Below are 15271 nucleotides of genomic sequence, written 5' to 3'. Positions count from 1 at the left end.
TATGTTGAGTATTGATAATGGCATATACTTAGGATATTTAATGAGAGTCATTTAGGTTGTAAAAGTATTGATGAAATGAGTAAATTATGGTTGGCAATGATATATAGTATGAATTTTGAAATTTATTAAAAATTCGTAGTGATTCTAAATTAGTTCCAAATTGAATTTACTGTTCATATTGGACCACGAGGGCCCATTAAAGGGACGACGTCTTAAAACTATGATGAGTGTGAATATTTATTTTAATTAATGATCGGAATTGGACTGTACTAACTGGTAATGTCTCGTAACCTTGTTCCGGCGACGGTATAGGGTTAGGGGACGTTACAGTATTGTTGTATGAAAAATGAATATTTATAAATAAGTCATTGCAATATATGTAAAAATAATGTAAAATATAAATTTAATAGACATAAAATAAGCTCAATTAAATAATAAAAAATAATAAATTCTCGAATGTATATATTTTTAATTTAAAACAACTTTTATAAAATATTTTCAAGAAATTTGCCAAACAACATAAAATATTTTATACTAATTATCTAAACACAAGAAAATATTAACTTTTCTAAAAAGGTAAGTTATTTTCTAGAAATTATTTTCTGAAACTATTTTTATTCAAACAAATAGACCCTTAGCATTCGAAAAGTTACAAATTTTACAATTTGCTATTTACTTCAATTTCTATCAAATTAAAACATTTTCAACATAAGGTGAGTTTAGATGGGCGGTGGGCTGCGCTGCAGTGCATTTAGTTTATTTTTTCTCTTACGTTATAATATCGTTACAATATCTACTATCATCGCTATCGCTGTTTTTACACTAACCTCTGTTAAATACATCGTCTATTCAAACCCACCCTTACTAATCCAAATAATATTCAAAATAAACATTTACAACTTTCAACTTAATTAAACGTAAATTTATATTTATAAAATTATATTATCTAATGTACGAAATTAACAATTAAGCTTAATTAAGTAAAATAAGATTAATTGAAACTAAAATATGACTAATTAAAAATATATAAAATTTATGAAATAAATTCAATTAAACATTAAAAATATAATAAAATATCAAATGTACGTTTATTTCATTAAAAATAACTTTTATAAAATATTTTAATAAATTTACTAAATAAGAAGAAATATTGTAAATAAATTTATCAAAACATCAAAAAAATTTTTCCAAGAAAAAAAGTTGTTTTCGAGAGTGAAACGAACGGATTTTAAAGTTCATTTAAAACAAATGACACCAAACCAAACCACAACCGTCCGATCATCTCCCTTCTCATCGTGGTTCCAAACGCTGAACAAAGCTATTTTTTAATTATTTAAAATTTAAAATTTCAAAAATCCCGCCCAAAAAATTCAAATATCAAATTCAAAATTGCTCGGCCCCTTCCTCAAATTAAACCCTCCCTCTCTGTAACGTTACTCTCCGATCAACAAATCCCCCTCCAACCCCTCCCCCCCTAAAAAAAAGAAGAAAAAGTCCCTCCTTCTAAGAAAAAAACCCCTAATCCACCATGGTTGCAGATTCGAAGCTCCCGCTGCAAAGCAGCAACAATGTAAACACTAAAGCCTCCAAAACTATAGAGGAAACCTACCAAAAGAAGACCCAATTAGAACACATCCTTCTCCGACCCGATACCTACATCGGTTCCATTGAACAGCACACTCAGCGCCTATGGGTGTACGAGAACGATGAGATGGTCCACCGAGACATAAAGTACGTCCCGGGACTTTACAAGATCTTCGACGAGATCTTAGTCAATGCCGCCGATAATAAACAACGGGATCCATCCATGGATTCCATTAAAGTGGTGATTGATGCGGAGCAGAACTTGATTTCGGTTTACAATAACGGGGATGGAGTTCCCGTTGAGATTCATCAGGAGGAGAAGGTTTATGTCCCGGAGTTGATTTTCGGCCATTTGTTGACTAGCAGTAACTATGACGACAATGTTAAAAAGACGACCGGTGGGAGAAATGGGTACGGAGCTAAGCTTACGAATATATTTTCGACTGAGTTTGTTATCGAAACCGCTGATGGAAAACGGCAGAAGAAGTATAAGCAGGTATTCTTTCTCTTCATTTCTTTTAGGTTATTGTTTTGGAAAGCGAAATCGAGAATAACATGGATGTTGGATTTTTCTACTTGATTATTAATTTGAAAGTTTCCATGTTGTCTATTCATTGCTATGGTTGAAGATATAAGCAAATGGTTTTGATTTGAAATATACTTACTTTATGATCGATTTTTCCTGGTTCCAGGCTTGGGAAGCAAAAATCAGAAAAAAATGCGTGTATGGATGTGGGTTTTTCCTATTTGATTGTTGAAATGAAATTTCGCTGTAGTGTATCTGTTCCTATGGTTGAATCTTTAAGTGATAGTTATCTTTTAACGTGGATGTGGTTTTGAATATGAAACGAAACTACATATATAATTTAGGTTTAATGTTTCAGTTGTTATGAATAGTATTTTTTTGGTTCCTTGGAAATGGTTTGCACTAAGGTGAACTGTTGTTTTTCTTGTAGGTATTTAAAAACAATATGGGAAACAAAACTGAGCCTGTTATAACAAAATGTAAAGAGGGCGAGAATTGGACAAGGGTTACATTTAAGCCAGACTTGGCCAAATTTAACATGACTCACCTGGAGGATGATGTGGTTGCATTGATGAGGAAGAGGGTGTTTGATTTAGCTGGTTGTCTTGGCAAGACCGTGAAGGTTGAGCTGAATGGGAAACGCATTGCCGTGAAATCATTTCTTGATTATGTCAACCTTTACCTTAGTGCTGCCTCTAAAAATAGGAGCGAGCCTCTCCCAAGGTCTGTACTATGAATTTCATTTGGTGTTATTTTTGTTTATGTTACAATTGAATGTGTCTTAATCACTTAAAGATGTTTGTTTTACCAGGATTTCTGAGAAGGTTAATGCAAGATGGGAAGTTTGTGTTAGTCTCAGCGAAGGGCAGTTTCAACAGGTCAGTTTCGTCAATAGTTTCTGAGATTATATTTTTAGAGTAGTTTATGCTAATATTCTTGATTTTGCCGTACTTACCAGGTCAGCTTTGTCAATAGTATTGCTACAATCAAGGGTGGAACCCATGTTGACTATGTTACCAACCAGATATCTAATTATGTGATGAATGCTGTAAATAAGAAGAACAAGAATGCTAATGTCAAAGCACATAATGTGAAGAATCATCTGTGGGTTTTTGTCAATGCTCTTATTGACAACCCTGCTTTTGATTCGCAAACCAAGGAAACTTTGACTCTTCGTCAGAGCAGTTTCGGCTCCAAATGTGAACTTCCTGAAGATTTTTTGAAGAAAGGTTTGTTAATATAGCTCACTTGTATTTAAGTATGGTTAGCGATAAATTTATTTACTTACGTGCTACACGGCTGGTGAATTGATTGCAGTTGCGAAGTCTGGAGTTGTGGATAATTTGCTCCAGTGGGCAGAATTCAAACATAGCAAAGATCTTAAGAAGACTGATGGAACTAAGTCAGGTAGTATTCGAGGAATCCCCAAGCTAGATGATGCTAATGAAGCTGGCGGACGGAATTCGGACAAATGCACATTGATATTGACGGAAGGGGATTCAGCAAAATCTCTTGCTGTAAGTTGCCGCCTTTCTAAAATCTCATATTAAATTTATAATTATGATGCATTTCTCTTTACATAATGTAACTATGTTAGGTTAGTTTTGATTTCTTAATGGTTTTTTGTTGTTGCAGGTGGCTGGTCTTTCTGTTGTAGGTCGAAACCACTATGGTGTTTACCCACTGAGAGGTAAACTACTGAATGTGAGGGAAGCCAGCCATAAGCAGTTAATGGAGAATGCTGAAATACAAAATCTTAAGCGAATTCTTGGATTGCAGCAGAACAAGGAGTATACTGATGTCAAATCTTTGAGATATGGGCATTTGATGATAATGACTGATCAGGTTTAGTGTTTCAAAGCAGTTTTCTCACCTTATTTTGTTTTCAGTTACTATCTTCGTTTGCCATCATGCTAATAACTATCATGTTGCTGTAAATAATCTCAAACTCTGCACTTTTCTCAGGATCATGATGGTTCTCATATCAAAGGGCTGCTGATCAATTTTATTCATTCCTTCTGGCCTTCTTTGCTAAAAGTTAAATCATTCATGGTTGAGTTTATAACTCCTATTGTGAAGGTCAGTATTTGTCTTTGGTTAGTAATAATGTACGTGTTTGATGTGTTGTAGAGTCTTTTGTTAATGCTTTTTCTTTGTATAGGCTACTCGCAAAGTCAACAAACAGGAGGAGGAGTTATGTTTTTATACTATGCCTGAGTACCAAGCTTGGAAGGAAAGTTTGGGGAATAATGCAAAGAGCTGGAAAATAAAGTACTATAAGGTTTGTATACTTATTTCTGGTGTTAACCTCTTCACGGTCTTGTAGCGGTTTTTCACTAATGCTATTATGTTGTAGGGGTTGGGAACCAGCACGGGACCTGAAGGGAAGAAATACTTCAAAGATATTGATAAGCACATGAAAGAGTTTGTATGGGAAGGTGATAGGGATGGTGATGCAATCGAGCTTGCTTTTAGTAAGAAGAAGATAGAAGCAAGGAAGAATTGGCTGCGACAGTTTGAGGTATGCAATAGTTATATATATATTTTTTAAAAACTTAAAATGCATTGTTTTTAAAGAATCTAAATTCTGATCTTGGTGGAATTTTCTTACGTTTGTGTGTTGCAGCCGGGCACGCACCTTGATCACAATGATAAACTCATCAATTATAGCGACTTCATTAATAAGGAACTTATTCTGTTTTCCATGGCTGATCTTCAAAGATCAATTCCTTCCATGGTTGATGGCCTGAAGCCTGGTCAACGGAAGATCCTTTTCTGTGCTTTCAAGAGGAATTTTGTACATGAGGCAAAGGTTTCTCAATTTTCGGGTTATGTTTCGGAGCATTCTGCTTACCATCATGGTGAGCAGAGTCTTTGTAGTACCATTGTTGGAATGGCCCAGGATTTTGTGGGCAGTAACAACATAAATCTTCTTCGTCCTGGGGGTCAATTTGGTACTCGTAACCAGGTTAGTTGATGTTCATCTTGGTTGAGAAATTGTATCAGTTTATGCCATCTTATCAGTATGTTTACTATTTTCCCCATATATGTAATGCTTACTTCTTTTACATTTCATAGGGTGGCAAAGATGCAGCAAGTGCAAGGTACATTTTTACCAATCTTACTACCATTACTCGATATCTGTTCCGCAAGGATGATGATGGCCTGCTCGATTACTTGAATGAAGATGGCCAATCCATTGAGCCTTCCTGGTAAATTTTACTTCATTGTACTTAATGCTTTGTTGTTTGATCGTATATACATTAAAATTAGTTCCTTTGTTCTTGTTTTTCAGGTATGTACCTGTTATACCAATGGTTCTCGTGAACGGAAGTGAAGGAATTGGGACAGGATGGAGCTCTTATATCCCGAACTATAATCCAAGAGATATAGTGGCAAATGTGAGGCGTTTGCTAAATGGTGAACCAATGGAGCCCATGCATCCGTGGTACCGAGGTTTCAAAGGGACTATTGAGAAAACCGCATCAAAAGAATCTGGTGTTACCTACACCATAAGTGGGATTGTAGAGGAGGTTGATGAGACCACACTGAAAATAACTGAACTTCCAATCCGTAGGTGGACTCAAGATTATAAGGAATTTTTGGAATCCATCATAACAGCAAATGATTCATTCATCAAGGTAATTTTCTCTACTTTCAATTGACATTTCTTTTAAGAACTTCCATCTGATACGTTAGTACATCTCATTGTAGGAATTTAAGCAATACAGTGATGATAGAACTGTACATTTTGAGGTCTTCATGACTGAAGAGAACATGATGTTGGCCAAGCAAGAGGGTTTGATGAAGAAGTTTAAGCTAACAACAACTGTTAGCACAAGTAACATGCACTTGTTTGATTCGAGAGGGATGATCAAGAAATATGACACCCCTGAGGAAAGTATGTGCCACACTTTTACGTATTTTAATGTAGTAACAATAGCATGTAAATTGTCGCAATCTGACCATAATTTGTTTTACTGTAGTACTTGACGAATTTTATCACTTAAGGCTCGAATTTTACGAGAAACGAAGGGTGAGTCTCACTTGAGCTTATTCTGAGTAATTAAAATGTTTGAACAGTGATGTTGATTAAAATTTTGTATCATTTGCTGCAGAAACATATGTTGGACACTCTTGAACTCGAGTTATTGAAAATGGATAACAAAGTCAGGTTTATCCTTGATGTTGTTAAGGGGAACATCATTGTGAACAATAGGAAGAGAGCTGACTTGTTCCTTGAGCTACAAGAAAAAGGGTTTACTCCATTCCCGAAGAAAACGAAAGGTGTTGAAGTAGCAGTGGCGGGGGATATTGATCATGAAGGGGAACCTGAACTTAGCCCTGAAGCAACAAGGGCAAGTGATTATGACTATCTGTTATCCATGGCAATCGGTACTCTGACCCTTGAGAAGGTCCAAGAGCTTTGTTCTGATAGGGATAAACTTGAGCATGAGGTTGAAGAGTTGAGGAAACACACTCCAAAGTCTTTATGGCTGAAAGATCTTGAAGAACTCGAGAAGCAACTTGACGTATGTACCAAGAACTTGTTTTTAGTTAAATTGTGTACTTGTCATTTACCAGTGTTCTGATGCATTCTGTTTCTTATAATCAGGAGCAAGATCAAGCAGACCTGGAAGCAGAAGAAGAGAACAGCAAAAACAGAGCGAAGGGAGGTGTAGCTGGCAAGAAGGCTCGAAGACCAGTGGCACCTAAAAACCCGAAGAAGGTAAACAAGAAAGATGACCCACAAGTTCCCGAAGCCTCAGAAATTTCGTCTACGACAGCAATGGAAGCAGGTCAGCTTGATTGTGACTCTATTATCTATTTCCCATTTTACTCTCATACTTCATTTTATTCATCAAGGTTGTACTTTTTGTTTTACAGAAAATGTTCCTGCTGTTGTTAAACCCAAAGGCCGGGCCGGTGCAAAGAAGAAGACAAAGAAGGTCCGGTTCTTCGTTTCCTATATATGATTATATATATGCCTGGTGCTCTTTCAACTGATGACTTTTAGTTACTTGTATGTTTATTAGCAGGATGATAGTGATGATGATGATGACAACGACTTTGATATTCCTGATCTAAGGGAGCGACTTGCCAAGCATAACATCGATTCCTCTCCTGATAATTCCGCTGGTATTTAAGCTATACGTGAATTTGAGCTTATGTTATATTTGTATAATCGTGACGAATTTGAGCTTATGTTATTTTTGTCTCACAGATATGGAAACTGAATTGTTTCAAGAACCTGCTGGAAAGAAAGGGCCTGCCAAAAGGGCAGCTGCTACTAAGAAGAATCCTGTCATTTCTCTATCCGAGAGCATAGGCGAAATCAACATCAGCGATGGAGAATTGGAGGTTGTCGAGCCAGCTCCAGCAGCAACAAAGAAAGGAGGACGAAAACCGGCTGCTCCAAAAGCCAGTAAGCCACCTGCAGCAGCAAAGAAAAGAGGTCCAGCAGCAGGCAAGCAACAAAAGCTTTTGACACAAATGCTGAAACCCGCAGCAGAAGCTGAGGGTTCAGGGATATCGCCTGAAAAGAAAGTGAGGAAAATGAGGGCGTCACCGTTCAACAAGAAAAGCGGTTCGGTCTTGGGGAAGACGAGCAGTTCTTCACTGTCTTCAATGCCGGAAATCGATAGCGATGAAGATGAAGAAGTAGCTGTGGTTGTGGAACCAAGAGCTAGACCACAGAGGGCAAACCGGACCAAGACAACTTATGTTGTTAGTGATTCCGAGACTGAGGAAGAAGTTAATGATGACTCAGATTTCGAGGAAGATGAGGATTGAGGAAAACTGTGATGTTTATCTTTCAGTGTAGGAACGAACAAGTAACTCTAATTCTTGGCTGCTTGTTTATGGTCAACTTAGGTTGTCAACGTTGTGTAAAACTGAATGTCATGAAAGTCATGAATTTCCTTCTGTTTCCATTGCTATATGTTCTCATCTTAATTGATTATGCCATTAACATATAATTGGATGCGTTAGTAATCAATTATTATATTTATGAACGATTAACAATTTAAACCAAAAATAATTTAATAATAAAAGATTCTAGTATTATTTAATAAATAATTTTTATTTAAAATTAGAACGGCGATTAAATTGTCATTAATTTTATCGAATAAATTATGATATTATATTAAATGTGATTGTTGATGTAACGATGAAATTGATTATTTTTAAGGAAGATAATTTATAATATTTATTTTGAAGTATTAGAAAAAGAGATAAACAAAATAAGATAATAAAATATTTAATCTAAAACTATGATAACTATTGTATTTCACGTTTGAATTAATATGATTTAATTTATTTTTTCATCGAAGAAATATTTGAAAATTTTTAAAATCGTTGTTTTGGTTTTGGCGGGTTTTGATGCGTGCATAGTTTCCCGCCAATAAGAAGACAGAGAAAGAGATATAGGGTTCCGTCTACACCGATTCTTAGTCTCAGTATTTCAACTCGGGCGAGTCTCAACTCAGTTCTGCATTTCCTTTGGGTTTTCCGAGTCAGTTTCCCAGTTGATACTCTCTGAAGCCTAAATTATTGCCCAGTTCATCCAATTTCTGGACTTGAAAAACCCTAGATTGCTTTGCGGACATGGCTGGCCAATCTGATCCTCATATCTCTCTTTTCTCAGCCGAAGAGGTTTCCCGCCCTTCTTTTCTTGCTCTTTCTACTGTTTTGAAGTGGTCATTTTACTTAATCTTTCGTTCTGTTTGGTTAAATTAGGTGGAATTTATGGCTGAAGATGAACTGATAGAGATTGTCCCAAACATGCGAATGGATCCTCTCAATTTCATCTGCGTAATCTTCAAATCTGTTTGTCCCATCCCTTTTTTAAAGATTATTTGGGTAATTTGTTTTTGATTATGATTATGATGAAATGACAGGGTGATTTTGGTCCATTTTTACCGCAAATAGCATCCCAGGTGCCGTTGTGGCTCGCGGTGGCTTTAAAGAAGAGAGGAAAATGCGCAATTCGGCCTCCTCAGTGGATGTCAGTTGGTTAGTCACCTTTTAAGTTAAATTGTTTCATATATTTTCATCTGTATGCTCAAATAGGAGATGGTTTTGGTATTTACTTTGGTTTGCTTCATGTTTCTCTAGTGCCACCACGATTTGACAACGAATTAAGTAAAATGATGGAATGTTTGTTATGTTTCGCGGGCGTAATATAATACCTCGTTGTTTCTTCCTATTGGTGTAACTGGAGTTTACCTTGTAAGCAATTCGAGCTTGTGGTCCACTTGAAATTTGAGGCTTGAAGCTTAGATTGAATTGGATCAAGTTTAACTCTTAAAGCTTGAGCTTGACTTGGAATAAAGATCAATTTGTTTTAGCTGGCTCAATTAAGTTTGTTTAAATAGTAAAATATGATCTCAACTCTCATGTTCAATTTCAAGCTCAATTATTTATACTTGAGCTTAATCTTGAGTTCGTGTTTTGAATAGAAAATTTTCAATACGAACAAAATCTAAAATAAAGAAAACATTAGGCTTGGGAGATACTTGAGTCTAATTTGAATTCAAGCATTAAGATATTCTAATTTGACTCGCTTAATGGTTTGAGCTTGACTAGACAATAATTGAGATGAAATTGAGTTTTTTTTCCGAGTTGAACTCGAATAGCTTATAAGCACAAGTGTCTCTTTATACCTTTACTCTTGCCTTCCTGTGTTGTTGGCTGGTCCAACTTTTCATTGGCAAGAGGACGACTTGATTTTTTTATCTAGACAAGTCCATTTATCATGATGTGTTTAAACTTCATTGTTTGGGGAACATGTAGCGTTTAAGCAGGGCTTTAGAAGTTGAGTTGAGAATATGCTAGGTTTTTGGTTGGGGGTATTATTTTACAGTTCTGCCTTTTGAATATGTTGTAAGTTTCTTCTTGCTTTTTGTTGTGGACTAGAAAATTTGACCCGGGTTTTGGAAGGAGAACGAGAATCTCAAGGGGCATTTCAGGTGCTTCCATTTCATTATGTGGAGATATCTAGACTTCTCTTTGATCAGTAAGCCTTCCTTGACATTTTCCTTACTATCATACAATTTAACGTTATGAAGTCTTTAAGTACTTTGCTTTTTTGTGGATGGCAGTGCACGTGAAGACATTCCTGACATGTATATGGTGAGCTAGAGGATTATTTTAAGCTTATTTTTATTTTCCTTTTGACTTCTGCAAGTAGATTGTCATGAATCCATTTTACAGGTGAGATCTCTTATTGAAGACATAAGGGATGTACGGATTCATAAAGTTGAGACTAGCTTGGAGAAGTTCAGTGGGACATCTGCTGTGAAAGTATGGTTTTTTATCCCGCCATTGTGAATTTGTTGACACTTATTATCGCCAATATTTAGGCACATTGCTAAAATTTTTTCCTCCTAATATGCTTCAGATGAACTGGATTTCCTCACTGATCTTTGTGTCACCCTTGATATCTTTGCCTCTAATCTCTTGAAATTGGCCAGATTCCAAATTTATCTGCTATGGAAGTGAATATAATTCGTCCGTTCGTGGGGAGGGCCTTACAGGCATTTTATAAGCATGATAATCCAGAGAAAATACCAGATGTAGATAGAGCATCTAGTGCACAGACCCGAGCAGCTAACAATGAGCCAAGAGTATGTTCTTGTTTGCTATTTGCCCGTGTCTTATTTAAAGGTCAAACATGAAATGAATAATATTTTGACCATTGGTCTACATATATTTTCTGGAAAGATTTATATTCTTTGCCTGCTAACTTCTTACCATGTTATGTAAAAATGTCCAAGGGTGACAAATGAGTTTGCCAGATGATCATGATTTAAGAATTTTATGAACGTAATATGTCGTTTTTTTTTCCTGCTTTGCAGCGGCAACTGAGGAGATAACAGATCATTTTCACGTTTAATTCCTTGACTGTGTTGAAAATGGAAACTTCAGCCAGCCACTCATGAAGGTACTTAAGAATCCTACTTGGTGCAATTTGCTTTACAGCTTTCAAATAATTGTGGCATTTGTTTTAGACCCTTGTTGTGTAAAGTTATTAACTTATTGTAATAGCCTCGAAAGTTGTTATTCCCACAAAGCTGTGAAGATCTCATTACTTTGTATTGTATTATGGGGCGTGTTAACTCTTGTCAACTACATCAAATCATTTATTGCATTTTCTAACCCCATGTGATCACTTCCTTCTTTGTAACCTTTAGGCCTGGGACTGATTTTAGTGGATGTTGCGTGTGATGAGAATGCACCGCTAAACTAGGAAAATTGCATGTTGTTTGTCATGGAAAACAATTTATAAGAGTTGAAAATCTAACTCGAGATGGATGTTGATATGATTTATGGGGAAGGGAAAATATCGTTGGGACAATTTTATTTGTTGGTCTCAAAATGAGGATGCCTAAGGTATTTTAATCATGAACAAGTGAGAGTAATGTACACCATAGGGGATCACTGTATTATACTAACCAATCCCAATTCAATGAGTAAATAAATTCTCTGTTGTGATAATCCATATGCATTTAGGGATGGAAAAAAATCTAAAACCAATGTGTTCCGACCTAACCCGATCCAATAAATTTGGACTTTTTTGAGATTGGGTTTGGGTTAGGGTCAGGTTCAAGTTTATTTACCGTCTTGCCCTGCTTGGGGATATTTACAATATTGCCCTTCTCCATATTTTAGTTAGATTTCCCGTTCCTACTGTCTCCTATGATGTTTATTTATTTTTAAAGAAACTTTTTTGAATTATTTAATATACACTTGATTAACAGCACAACTTTGTAATTACTAGCTTTAAATCTTGATATAAACTCATGTTCTGCTTCCTTTCTCAAAATTATAGCCCAACTATATACGTATATAATATTATACATATTGTTTGTAAGCATAGCAAAATTTGTTTGCAAAATACATGTATATATATTTGCAAGATTATCAATATTAACGTATTATTAATAAGTTTATATAATCAAATTGCTTTGAAGCAAAAATAAACAAATAAAATTATAATTGGGTCGGATTCTTTATTAAATTGTTGGGTCGAATTCGTAGAGTTAGGGTCAGGGCATGGTGGTGATGGTTCGAGCTGGTCTGGGCAGTAAAATTCCAATCCATCCTGCCCTGCTGTGCCGTGCTCTGCCCTGTTGCCATCACTGCATTATTGCTGACAATTAGAAGGGAGATTTGGGCCATTTGGCACTGAATTGTGGAAAGAAAGGTTTGGCAATTGGGATATAAATGATTGTGTTATTGTTGTCGTCTAAGGCTAGGCTGTACCTGTTTTGGATAGACATTTCCTTTTCATATTGAATACTAGAGTAAGCATTCCTGAAAAAAATAGCAATGTCCATTTATTTAATTCAATAGTATTAGCATGGTGAGCTGTTTGGTATATATATAAAATAAACTTGAATACCCACAGAAATGGTCCATGGCATGTTCCTTGTATCTATCACATCCATTGTGCCAAATGTCTATCCTTTGTTGCAAGTAGTCATAAAAGGATATCCATTGTGCCAAATGGTCCACATGGTGTTTAGAAAAAGATGGAGACACCCCAAGAGACAGGTGTGGATAAAACCTTAGAAACCTAATAGAAAACTCAAGGAAAGTTTATCTAATGTTCCCTCATCTAACTTGATGGCTGTTTGTTAGCCACATGCTGTGGGTCCCTCTCTACTTTCTGTTTTGTTTATATGATTAATGTATAAGTATAGTGGTTTGAATTAGATTAGATTAATCGATTAGGAAATATTAGGATATTGATTTAAATAAAGTATTAGGTTGATTGATTTAAAATATTATGTATTAATTGAGTGATTGAATTGAATTTTTTTATTATTTATAAATTTTTTAACGATTTTTTTACTCTAATTAATTAAACCGGTTAAATTGATAAACCCATACAACTGGATTATAATAACTTTAAATGTGTCGAAAAAAACAAAGGGAAAAAGGTTTGTTCTCATCCACAACTTCCTAGGAAAGCAAATTATTAAATTAATGGAAATGAATCCTTAACATGATTTTTGTTGTTGATTGAGCTGTGAGTTTGAGTATGTGTCAATAAACCAAGCTTGTTGGTGTTTCAAAATCTTAGCCACCGAAGTTGTATAGGGATTCAGGAGAAAAGTGTTACTTGAACTAAGATAATTTATGTATTTTCTATCCTTTGTGATTTATCTCTATGGGATAATTGAGTTTTACTTTCAAATGTTTTAGATTTATTTATGTTATTCGGATTTAAGTGAAAGAGTTAGAATTTGATACGTTGAATATAAGTTTGTTTATTTATTTACTTCTTTTCTATATAAATTTAGATGTGTATTAGAAATAGGTGTTAGTAGACCTATTAATTATGATCTAAACTTGAAAAGGTAATCTCATTAGCTTGAATTTAAACTCAATTTCATCGATTTGAACTTGAAATGATTTAAATTCGAAACAACTTGAATCTGTAGTGATATGAAATAACTTGAAATGATTTGGAGATATAATAATTTTATTTGAAAAGTCAATCTCGAAATGATTCGAACCTAAACTGGTTTAAATTTAAAACTAGCCTGGTTTAGAGGTGTGCATGGGCCGGGCTGGGTCAGGTTCGGGCCGGGTCAAGTTCGGGCCGGGCTCATAAAAAAATTTTGGCCCGTTTTCAAGGCCCGGGCCCGACCCAGCTCGAAATATGGCCTAGAAATTTGTCCAAGCCCGGCCCGAAAAAAATGGTAGGCCCGAGCCCGGCTCGAATATATTAATTTTTTTTCCTTTTTTATTAAATAAAAAACTTTAAAATATAATAAATCAAATACATTTAAAACATAAAAACAAATATTAAAACAAAACCAAATAAAAATGGAACTAAAATAATTATTAAAATAATACATAAATTAAAAATATAAATAAAAAGTAATTATATTAAAATTGAAAAATTGAAACAAATTAGAACTAAATTAAGAATTAAATTATATTAATAATAAAAGTTTTACAATATCAAAATAACATTAAAAACAACAAAAAAGAAAAGTAAAAGTACTAAAGTTATTTAAAATTAAAAATAAAAAATTTAAAAATTTTACAAATAATTTAATATTAAAATCGGGCTTGGCGGGCTGGGCCCGGCAAAAAAATTACCCGAGGCCGGACCATTTTCTAAACGGGCCTCTTTTTTGTCCAAGTCCATTTTTCGGGCCTATATTTTTATTCAAACCCTCCCATTTTTCGAGCGGGCCTTTGGGCGGGGCCGGGCCGCCCGGCCCATGCACACCTCTAGCCTGGTTAAAGGAATTAAATTAGTTAATTTGCGAACAAATATAAACTGATTAAATCAGATTAAAAAAATTAATTTAATTTATTTTTAATATTTTTATGAAAATTTTAATAATTTATTTAATCAAACATATCAAATCAGAAAGCAATGATTTAATTAATCTAAAACCATGTCCCATAAACATGTTTAAATGTAGATATGATGAATGGATTTGGATGTTAGTGGACAAATTATTTGTGGAAAGCTTGCATTATTGACTCCATCTACCGTAGTCCCATTGCCTTGGGAATAAGCAAAGGTAGGATGAATTGGCATTTGCATTTCTTTTACAAGGGAATAATTTGATTCCCTTGTTTAAGCTCCATCTTTTTCATGCAATTATTAGATTCCCCTTCCATGGAGATTCAGCATTTGTTGCACCTATGATTACCGACATTACAAACAAGCCGGCTGCCATTATAGTACTTTTTTTTTTGTCAATTGGTTATTAAGTATTTTTTTGTAATTTCAATATATCACAAGAAAATAATAAAAAAAAGATTTAATAAATTTTACCTATAGTCGAAAAAACAATTAACCTAATAATCATACTAATACTAATAAAAAAGTTTATCAATGAGCTGCCTAGAGCCAATGCAAATTGCTGTTCTGTTTTCTAGTTTCTTTTGCGAGGAACAAAATATATTATTTAATAATAGTTTTTTAAAAAATTAATTATAATATATGAATATTAATATAAAATGAAGTTAATATTTTATTATTTTTAATCATTACACGACGGGGCTATGGTTTAGGTATGTTGACAACTCTAAGCTAATACAAGTGTCTCTCATATATGAGAATATTAAAACAATTTTTTTTGGAGTAACTTAAAGAAAACTATTTTTATTAGCAAATATTAATATTTT

At 34.5% G+C, this 15271-nt stretch overlaps 2 protein-coding genes across 3 annotated transcripts; both read left to right on the top strand.

Annotated features, from left to right (window-relative positions):
• Positions 1–1383: 1383 nt before the first annotated feature.
• Positions 1384–8088, top strand: LOC108464048 (DNA topoisomerase 2). 2 transcript variants are annotated; one of them, XM_017764128.2, is made up of 19 exons: positions 1384–2080; positions 2541–2833; positions 2922–2988; positions 3069–3339; positions 3428–3627; positions 3746–3955; positions 4076–4189; positions 4272–4391; positions 4467–4631; positions 4737–5078; positions 5189–5322; positions 5406–5751; positions 5825–6011; positions 6097–6146; positions 6229–6642; positions 6726–6909; positions 6998–7059; positions 7150–7249; positions 7335–8088. In XM_017764128.2, exons 1-19 carry the CDS (start codon positions 1529–1531, stop codon positions 7901–7903), a joined length of 4380 nt encoding a protein of 1459 aa, XP_017619617.1. In that variant the 5' UTR covers positions 1384–1528; the 3' UTR covers positions 7904–8088. The 2 variants fall into 2 exon arrangements, with proteins under 2 accessions (XP_017619617.1, XP_017619616.1); XM_017764127.2 differs by having other exon boundaries at positions 7147–7249.
• A 384-nt stretch (positions 8089–8472) lies between these two features.
• LOC108463100 (DNA replication complex GINS protein PSF2) lies at positions 8473–11269 on the top strand. Its single transcript, XM_017763043.2, has 8 exons — positions 8473–8764; positions 8849–8923; positions 9010–9124; positions 10028–10127; positions 10213–10243; positions 10325–10414; positions 10585–10737; positions 10969–11269. The coding sequence occupies exons 1-8, from the start codon at positions 8717–8719 to the stop codon at positions 10984–10986; spliced, it is 630 nt and encodes a 209-aa protein (XP_017618532.1). The 5' UTR covers positions 8473–8716; the 3' UTR covers positions 10987–11269.
• Positions 11270–15271: the final 4002 nt, after the last annotated feature.

The sequence above is a fragment of the Gossypium arboreum genome, chromosome 10, assembly GCF_025698485.1.
Source record: "Gossypium arboreum isolate Shixiya-1 chromosome 10, ASM2569848v2, whole genome shotgun sequence".
Lineage (NCBI taxonomy): Eukaryota > Viridiplantae > Streptophyta > Magnoliopsida > Malvales > Malvaceae > Gossypium > Gossypium arboreum.
Note: the sequence above shows the minus strand (reverse complement) of the source record. Positions and strands in the feature narration are given on the sequence as shown.

Excerpts from the sequence above, each read along its gene's own strand:
- LOC108463100 (XM_017763043.2), top strand. The coding sequence starts at position 8,717 with ATGGCTGGCCAATCTGATCCTCATATCTCTCTTTTCTCAGCCGAAGAG. Across the intron at positions 8,924-9,009 it reads ATCCTCTCAATTTCATCTGC|GGTGATTTTGGTCCATTTTT; the intron begins GTAATCTTCAAA and ends ATGAAATGACAG. Across the intron at positions 10,128-10,212 it reads TCTAGACTTCTCTTTGATCA|TGCACGTGAAGACATTCCTG; the intron begins GTAAGCCTTCCT and ends TGTGGATGGCAG.
- LOC108464048 (XM_017764127.2), top strand. The coding sequence starts at position 1,529 with ATGGTTGCAGATTCGAAGCTCCCGCTGCAAAGCAGCAACAATGTAAAC. Across the intron at positions 3,628-3,745 it reads ATTCAGCAAAATCTCTTGCT|GTGGCTGGTCTTTCTGTTGT; the intron begins GTAAGTTGCCGC and ends TTGTTGTTGCAG. Across the intron at positions 4,632-4,736 it reads ATTGGCTGCGACAGTTTGAG|CCGGGCACGCACCTTGATCA; the intron begins GTATGCAATAGT and ends TGTGTGTTGCAG.